The sequence below is a fragment of the Psammomys obesus genome, unplaced genomic scaffold (genome assembly GCF_907164565.1).
Source record: "Psammomys obesus unplaced genomic scaffold, mPsaObe1.curated_primary_1811, whole genome shotgun sequence".
Taxonomy (NCBI): Eukaryota; Metazoa; Chordata; class Mammalia; order Rodentia; family Muridae; genus Psammomys; species Psammomys obesus.
In genome coordinates this window covers 4770010-4779456 of record NW_026591918.1, presented here as the reverse complement: position 1 = coordinate 4779456, position 9447 = coordinate 4770010, and the positions used below count along the sequence as shown (strand labels likewise).

Sequence of the window (9447 nt, the reverse complement as noted above, 5' to 3'; positions counted from 1 at the left end):
AAGAGAAGAGAAGAGAAGAGAAGAGAAGAGAAGAGAAGAGAAGAGAAAAAAGACTCTCTGATGATGTTCCAGTAAACAGTCATACGTTAGCAATTTGGGCCCACCGATCTCCTCCACAGAATGAATGCCAAGACTGAGGACGGCCAGGGGAGTCTCGCAGAGGTGGGAGCTCTGTCTGCTCAGTCTGGATTCCACAATGACAGCATGGAACAAACTCTCTGCTGAGATGCCTGGCTTCACGGTGAGACCATCTCACAGCTCACCCAGAGCAGCTGCTCTGTTCTCTGCCAGAGAACACAGGAGCACGTTCTCCTGAGATGCTGCCAGCTGCCTGTGCAGAGCAGCGAGCAGGATGTTTTCATCCAAAACACACACAAACTGCTTCTTCTCAGCTGGAGCGGAGGCTTCCCTTCCCCTAGAGGGAAATCCCTGCCTCACCTCACTTCCACAGCGCCTGGGGATCTTGCTCAGCAGCACCCCTAACATTGGTCCTACCTGGTGAAGGAATGGGAGGAGTCACAGTGCCTGGTAGAACACTGAGAAAACAGGCTGCCAAAACCCAACAGCCCCCACGATAATGGCAGAGAGGGATGCTCACACCGAGTGTGCCAGGGTGAGGGGGTGAGGGTTTCCTTGGAGGAGACGGACACACCATCACATACAGCCAATTAAGAAGCAGGGTGTGAAGAGATGTTTTACCTTTGGAAACAGAATTTCTGTGCAAGAGTCATTCATAAAAACAGAACAATCCCCTCCCTTTCTGCCTTCTAAAAAGGAGGTTTGTCACTAGTCAAAACCACGTCAGTAGATTAACTGACCACTACCTCCTGCACACTTGTATTTTAGTGGATTCCGACCGCTAACATTCAGCACACAGAGCACCAGACAAAACACAAACCACAACTTCCAATAATGTTCTTGCCCGGCCGGGTGACAGGCCTCGATTTCCAGCCACCATCACCCAAGCTACAGAGCAGCAAACGTAGCCCAGTGATCAGACAGCTGTGGTCCCCACACGACAGCTACTCAGACCCAGAAGATGCCCAGGTTCTGGCATCTCCTGAACGTTAGTCAACCCACTTCACACAGAATGGTCATGATGGTCTCTCAGGACAGCATAAGTTCCACATCAGAAATGGATGGAAACATCATTTGCAGCACAATCTGGGTCCCAGACAGCATGTGACCCCGTATGTACGGGACACGGTGTGAAGCTGTGATGAAGCGAGAAGTGCCTACTCCACAAGCATTTTGAATCTTTAAGTAGCCAAGGGGGAACAGGCAAAGTCTGCGGAGTCCAGGAGAGCCCACCAAGCAGTGCAGTGCTTTCCTAGCTTCTCCCTCTTTACCTGTTTCCTCTCCACCCCCCAGAACAGGCTCCGATCCAAGGATCGGCTGCAGGCGGCCAGCTGTGGTCAGATCTAATGGACACCCCCTTCTGAATTCCATATGCTTTTGGGAAATCGGAGACTTTGCGAAGTGTGCGTTAGAAGGCTGGGGCAGAAAGGATTGTGTACTGGCCAGACTTTCACTCCAGGTCTCCTGAGCTCTCAGCTCCGGCAGCTGCACAACCGTGGCTGAGCCGGGGAGCCGGAGAGCAGCAGTTAAAGTGGCTTAGACGCTTCCCGGTCCTTACAAAGGGGCAACTGCTGGTAGTTCATCAGTGTAGCCATGACAACCATGTTCTGCTTTGCACACTCCGGAGGCGAGGAGCCTGGAAGGCAGTGTCGGGGGATCCTCCTCGCCTAAGGACAGAAAAAGGACAGAGCCAGAGTCAGTACATTGCACTGGTCCAGACCCCATGCCACAAGGCTGGGATTGGCTCTTGTGCCCTGTACAAATGAGGCAAGCATCAGAACCAGCTCAGAGTAGCACTCTCATCCTCTTAACAGGATCTAGGCCCCTCAGCAGAGGAAGAAAGAGCCTTCTTTTGGGGTCAAAGTTTTGTATGTGTGACTCCAAGAAATTATGGGTTTGGTAGCCTCCTGAGGCCCTCAGGGGAAGAGCCCCCTTTCCTGGGATGTAGAAAGCTGGGATGGAGACTACACCGCTACATCCGTGAACACCAGGGCTTTAAAGACAGTGGGAGGATGAGGCAGCAAACACTTCAGGTCCCAGCAAAGACACAATCCCGCAGACCCTTGTGCAGCGCATGCGTTTTGGTATTCCGGTCTTCTCGGAGTGTAGAAAGGCAATGCAAGGCGAGATGGCTCAGAGCTAGCAGACTGCCACCGACCCTGACAACCGGAGTTTAACCTAGGAACCCTCCTCTGATCTCTGCATGTGCACCATGGCACACTCCTTCCTTATATGTAAAGCTAACCATGTGCACCAGTATACCTAACACTGGTGGTCGGCCCTGCGCACCATAATTCACCACCATCATTTCTTCAGTTCCATATTCCCATTACCTGGACTAAATCAACACTATCAGAAGAGTTACATTATTTCCTATCACTGTTCATTTGGGGAAATGCTTTGATGGCTTTCAGAAGTGTGGCCAAAGGCTGTATGGCCTGTATCAACAGCCTAGTCCCCAGCCAGGCATAGTGGAGCATGCCTTTAATCCCAGGACTCAGGAAGCAGAAGCAGGTGGTTCTCTGTGAGTCCAGGACCAGCTTGGTCTACACAGTGAGTTCCAGGAGAGTCAGAGCTGCACAGCTGAGACCCAACAGATGATCGATAGATAGATAGATAGATAGATAGATAGATAGATAGATAGATAGATAGGATAAAGGTAGACTAGATAGAGAGGTGACAGATAAAATAAGGGCCCAGCCCAGGGCATCTTACCTAGGCCAGAGGAGGACGATACACTCTCAGCCAAGGAAGATGTTTCCATCTGGTCTGGAGAGAGTCCTTCCATTAGAGGCAGAGACAGCTCTGATGAGGGCACAGAGGAATCATATATGCCCGAGTCCCGTGGCATTTCTGAGGGACTTCCAGCTTTCAGAGCATGCAACAGGGGCTGCAAGGCAGGGCCACTCTCATAGGGGAGTGGGGCGTCAGTGTCTCGGTCCAGGCCTACATGCTGATTCTCCAGATATGAGTAAGAGTCAGCTGGCCCAGTGGCCCCAAGTACTGAAGCCTCAGCTTTTAGACAGAAGTCACTCTCTGGCCCTGGTTTGCTTATGACATCATTTAAAACCAAACCTGAGTCAAACTTCTCCAGGACTGGCTCCTGGTAGCGCACGGGGGGAGGATGAAAGGGTAAGAGCTGCTTCTCGAACCAATCTGGTTCCTCATCAATAAATTGGTGCATGCTGCAAATGGCAGCGTGCAAGGAGCGGCCAGACTTGCTGCGGAAGTAGCTCCTTCTACTGCTGTGTCCTGGGTGCTGACTCGGCTCCTGAAGGCTGTGTTCTCCTGAGTGCAAATGGGAGCACAGCTCAGGAAGGCTGTCCATGAGCTTGTATTTGGTGGCCAGGTCCAGGACGCAGGGGACATCTCCCTCACAGGAATAATCAAAGTAGACAGCGATGAACTTGCTAAGTGCCGCAGATGAACTCTGCTTGGCCTGACGGAGCTTTTCAGCAATGGCCGCCACAGCCACGAGGAAGAGCTCTCCTTGCCCTGCGCCTCGACTGCCTCCTTTGTGTTTGTAGCTTTTCTTGTCTACAAAGTACTTCATGCCTTTGGAGCACACAACAATGATGAAGTGGGACTCATGGATCTTCTGAATAACCCATTCTCTCTGCCCTTCTCTGCAGAGGCTGAAATCTTCCCACAGGTCCAGAGCCACCTGGAAAGAGGACAGGTCACCTTACTTCTCACACCAATGCCCAGAAGGCAGATTGGAACAGATGGCAAGGTCCTATCATCTGCCCCTCAGCTATTATTAGCAGGGATGTGCAGGATCTGGGCACGAGCACGTGCTCGAGCGTGCGCACGCACGCACACACACACACACACACACACACAAACAGCTAAGACTGTGATTGGCAGCCACCTCCAAACACTAGCCATCTATGACCTCACCTTGATAACACTATGGGGTCGTTACCACTGTTGCCCTGACACTGACATGACAGAAGCCAGGATTTTCAGCAACGCATCTAAGACACACTGAGGATGTCCTACAGTACGACAGAGGCCACAGTAAGAAGGAACTGAGAGCAGGTGTGCGATAAGCGAGGCTGACAGATACAAAGAGCAGAAGGCTCCCCGAGATAAGGCTAAGGGGCTCTAAAAGAGGATGTGGATAGCGACCCCAAAGCGTGCTGGGAAATGGAACTAAGGCCTGGTGCCAGTCGCCCACCTTGACAGCTAACTCACATGTAGAATGCGACTGAGGACCCCTGCGGCCATGTTCACAGAACCAGGGTCAGCCTGCTGTCCTGCCCCTTTCTCTGGGGTTTCAGAGGTCTACAGTGTCATAACTCTACAAGGCCTGTGAACCATAAAGGTTTGGGGGTAAAGAGAGTCAAGAGAGTAGTGGAATCCCTGATTAAAAAACAAAAACAAAAACAAAAACAAAAACAAAGTATATCTGATGCCCTCAAACTACTTTCATCCAATACTGTAAGCAGCATCCCTTGGCAGCTGTGTTTGTACCATTCTTCCCGTAGGATACTGTAAGCAGCATTTCTTGGCAACTGTACTGGTACTGTTTCTCTTGTAGTTCAAAAAATAAGACCTAACAGCTAAAAGCAGATTGTGCAGGGGAAGGGCACTCTGGAAGGGTTAAATTCATCTGTTCTAAAAAGCCCCAGCATCTATCCATCTGCGAAAAAGAATACTGACTCATCTCGTACTTTAAGTCATGCTAACATTATGCACATTCAACGTAAGTGAGTAATTTAAAATATGTGGCCTCTAGGTTTGTATCATACAAAAATTGTTCTACTAATCTTTTGAGACCTGTGTATTTTGTTAAGTCACATATGGAATATTTTACAAAGCTGTAAAATCTCTGTATTGGTTGATGTGCTCTTAATAAATAAAACATAAGTGGTTTTTAAAATATTTTTAAAATTCTCCAACTGGGCAATTCTATTGTGAGGCATTTAATCCTTGAGAAACCATCAGAAATGGGCCAGCCCAGGATTGAGAAGCTTGACAATCTGGACTAACACAGCTACGGTAAATCCGTATTATGGGTGATACTGTAGCTCCTTAAAAAACAAACAATGTGTAATTTCATCTATGTACAAAAAACAGGGCACAAATACACCACCTCTGTCCCAACACTTGGAAGCCACTGGGTACATCTGCAGTGTTTCTCAGCAGCTGTTCATCTGTTAAGACTCAAGGCTTTTCCTCACGAGGAAATCCCACCAGCTTTTAAGTACAACTTATTAACACCAGAGGGCAGTCTTGCCAAAGAAATGAACTAACTGGCAGTTCTAAGTGAAGGGAAAATTGCATTTGTGCCAGAGCCTGACTTCCACAATAGCTTTAGACTCCACTCTAAAAATCAAGTGACATTTTATAGGAAAGCTACATGTTAACAGTTAACTCAAGAAATGCTGAGAAAGCCTGGCATGGGGGTGTACACCTTTAATCCCAGCATGATCTATAAATTGAATTCCAGGACAGCCAGAGCTACAAAGTGGGGGGAGAGGGGGAGGGGAAATGGGAGTGCTAGGAAACCAGCATAGATATTCAAATATTTGGTAAATTCTGGAGCCCTCCTTCTACTCCCTGGTCCTCACTAGCTCTAACTGCCTTTTTGCTGGTTCTTTTCTCCCTTTCCATGACTTCATACCAATCACTCAACCTTTGTTACACATCCCTCTGTGCCTTCCTCCATTCCCATTCTCAGCAGACCTCCTCCAGAGAATTGCCTAAACTTCTAAAACTGTCTTCATTTGCCATTTTCTTCCTGATGACCCAAATGAGGCTTAATCTTGCAAGGCGCTCACCATGAGGCCAGGTGACGGTCTCACATTCCGGTCACGTGTTCCACAGCAGGGCACCCTTTTTCAGCACCCACAAAACGTCCTATAATGTGGATGTCACTCAAGGGTCTCAAGCAAGAATGTGTCATATGAAAACTTCACTGCTGGAGACACACAGGACAAACTCAGACAGGCACTAGATTTGGAAAGGAGGCACTAGGCAAAAGTAGGAGAGGAGAAGGCACTGAAGAGAAACAAAGAAATATGAAGTGAACATCCTGCCCAGGATAAGAGGAGAAACAGAGTCCGCACCTCACAGCCACAGAAATCCTGAAGAAAGTAGGCAAAACACTGGACCACATTCGTGTGATTCTGGCCATCTTTACTGGAGTAGCAAAGGAAGACCTTGGGCCGTGGCCGGAGCCTGTCTCTGGGGATGACTGCAGCGTATGTGGAGGACTCCAGGCTTTCTTCATCTAAATGTGAATATATATTGTCTAAATTGGGAAAGAAGATAAGGTTGACACCTCTAAGCAAAGCTTTGTCTTTCTCCACACGACCTGGGACTCAGCATCTTCAGGAATGAGCAACTCAGCTGCAGCACAGCGGCTCACAGCTAAAATCCCAGCACTTCGAGGTGGAGGCCAAAAAAGGTCAGAAGTTCAGGATCATCCTCAGCTACATAGCAAGTTGGAGGCCAGCCTGGGCTACATGAGACCTAGTCTCAAAAGTAAACTTACAAAAAAGACCAGCTAACATCTCCACCTCAGGAATCTGGATCTCTGACTCCAGCAGCCTCAAGCTGCACTGTGAATGAGACATTTCTGCAGTGGTGTTTCAGGAAGTGAGGAGACGGTATTAACCTGAAACTGCCCTTGGTCGTGCCAAGAAATGTTACAGCATCCCTCAGGTCAGAGAAGTGGCCCGTGATGGCTCTGGCAACCAAATGAACTAAACAAAGCATTGGCAGAGAGAGGGAGAGTTATTTCAGTATAGCTTACAAAGGTAAAATATACCAAAACAACAACAAAAATGACTTTTCTCTCCTTTTTTGATGAAGGGTCTCACTGTATTACCCAGGCTAGCCTCTAATTCCTGGACTGAAGTGATCCTCCTGCCTCAGCCTCCCAAGTAACTGGGATCTGGAGCTTGTGCCACCATGCTTGGCTTAAAATACACAAATATTTTTTTGGTTTGTTTGTTTGGTTGGATTTTTTTTTTTTTTCCCTAGTCAGGGTTTCCCTGTTTAGCTTTGGCTGTCCTGGCCTCACTTTGTAGTCCAGGCTGGCCTCAAACTCTCAGAGATCCTCCTGCCTCCCTGAGTGCTGGGATTAAGTACACAAATCTTCAGTGAATCACCATGACTTTCATATAAGTATATATACATCTGGGTGACCCCCACCAGACAAGACATGGCTCATCTACAGTTTTCCAGGTGAAATACCTAACTTATCAATGACGAAGCCCTCCATGTGACTGTTCTTATACTCCAGACCTCCTGAGTTTGAGAACAGAATTATGTCTGTCCACTACCAGGTCCTAGAGATTAAAAACCCAATATTTTGACGCTGGGAACTGCAGTAGGCAAGGAACTGGCAATGGAGCATGGAGTGTCCCAGCCCGCCCCCCCCGCCCCCCCCCCCAGCAAGCAGGGCTTCCCAGGCACCCACCCTTAGCCTGCCAGAAGCTACAGGGCGGAGAGAAGAGGGCATGGCACAGAGGGATACCTTGCTGTTTCTTTCTGCACATCACGGTGAAAAGTGTTGCGAACGCTGATATGACAACCAGAGGCACCGTGATGGCCACAGCTCTGATGGGTCCAGCCCAGGGAGAGTGCACTGGGAGAGTTCAAAGGGAAAGCTTTTAAACTCAAGCGGCAGAACAGGTTCAAAGACAGAGGGGGGAAAGTTTTCTCCCTTTTTGTTTTTAAACATAAGCTGCCTAACAGGTTCCAGGGTCCCCCAACAACCTTACCCCAGCTCTGCCGTGGAGATTAAAAAAAGGATTCCACAGTTCCTTTGTAAATGGTTGTAGAAAATAATTCACTAGCTCTGGAAATGCTGAGACAGTGAGAACTCTGCCTAAGGCAAGGCCCCTCCCCCTCCTGTCTTCTCAGAACAACTGCCTAGTCTCAGTGGCAGATACATGCTGGCTTGGATCTGCCAGGCACCAACACAAGGTGGAAGGAAACAATTGTTTGAAAGAGGAGAGGCGACGGTGTTGTTTGGTAACGCATACAGCGCAAGAGCACAGAAAATCCCAGAAGCCTTCACTCGAGGGTCTGGCATCAACCCCACGCCGAGGAGGTCTCACCTGGCTTTACCACGTACTGCACCGCTTTCCTGGTTGTGTTGCTGCTGTCCACCAGCTGCGAAACAGAGAGGCCGTGTTACCAGTTTGCAGGCGACCACACATGTGTAAATTCTCCCTAGCAGGGAGGCACAAAACTGGTGACGTCATTCATCTTTCCATCACCAGACAGTATAATAGTGCCAGTTTAACACTTTAAGTCAAGCTTTAAAACAAACAAACAAACATGGGGCTGAGGGGACGGCTTCATGAATACAGGTACTTGTGCAAGCTTGAAGACTTGAGTTCAAATCCTCAGGACCTGCACAAAAGCCAGGAGCATAATGGGAGCATCCGTAACCCTAGGAGGTAAAGGTAGTTTATTCGAAGCCATCCTCCATTCTATAGGGAGTTTGAGACTAGCCTGGGCTACACAGGACTCAGTCTTGAACTAAATAAACAAAAAGACTCAGAATTCTGTATGAACTCTTTTTCTGTGGATGTAATTCAGTTATACGTACCTCAATAATATAATCCCCTGGAGAAATGTTTTGGAGGAGGCAGCTGGTTGTCTCTGTATTCTGATCCTACAAAAAGCAAACAGCAACTCAAACATTCATGTCTTAAAAGAGGCATCAGGCCTTTTCCTCCCTAAGGTTTGCGCTCTCTTTCAGACGTGATTAGATCAGAAAACAGCGGTGCTTATCTGCCACATGTCATTTAAACTTTACTGAATATAAGGCCCAGGACCGTTGCCATAGCCTGTGCTTAGCTGGCAGTGCCTCATCTTTATCATCTGAAAATAAGCAAATTAACTAGAATACTCTCTTCCTAATAAAAAATGTAAGAAGAGGGGCTAGAGAGATGGCTCAGCCATCAAGAGCACTCCCTGCTCTTGCTAAGGACATCAGGTCAGGCTCCCACAGGGCAGCTTACAGTCATCTGCAATTCTAGTTCCAAGGAATCTGACGCCCTCTTCTGGCCTCTGCAGGTACTGCATGCATGTGGTGCACAGACACGCACACAGACAAAGCATTCATAAACACAACATAAAAACACACCCACGTGTATAAACCCAGAATGAATAAAACAAACTAGTTAAAAAAAAAAAAAAAAAAAAAAAAAAAAAAAACTTCCTTTGAGGCAGGGGTATACCCTGCAATCCTAGCACTCGGCAGCGGCAGGCGGACGGATCCTTTAGAGTTTGAGGCCAGCCTGGTCTACAAAGAAAACAGCCAAGGCTACACAGAAAAACCCTGCCTCAAAAAAACAAACAAACAAAAAACCAAAATAAAAAAACTTCTTCAAAGGGAAAAAA

General features: G+C 48.0%; 1 protein-coding gene across 1 annotated transcript in view; it reads right to left on the bottom strand.

Moving 5' to 3' along the window:
- Nucleotides 1–1278: 1278 nt before the first annotated feature.
- Il17rd (interleukin 17 receptor D) overlaps nucleotides 1279–9447 on the bottom strand; it is a 62511-nt gene continuing 54342 nt past the window's right edge. The window contains exons 8-13 of the mRNA XM_055612410.1: nucleotides 8651–8716; nucleotides 8154–8208; nucleotides 7568–7678; nucleotides 6153–6337; nucleotides 2794–3742; nucleotides 1279–1745 (exon numbers count right to left, since the gene is read on the bottom strand). Coding sequence (XP_055468385.1) covers nucleotides 1633–1745; nucleotides 2794–3742; nucleotides 6153–6337; nucleotides 7568–7678; nucleotides 8154–8208; nucleotides 8651–8716 — 1479 coding nt within the window. The 3' untranslated portion in view covers nucleotides 1279–1632. The remainder of the gene's footprint in view (nucleotides 1746–2793; nucleotides 3743–6152; nucleotides 6338–7567; nucleotides 7679–8153; nucleotides 8209–8650; nucleotides 8717–9447) is intronic.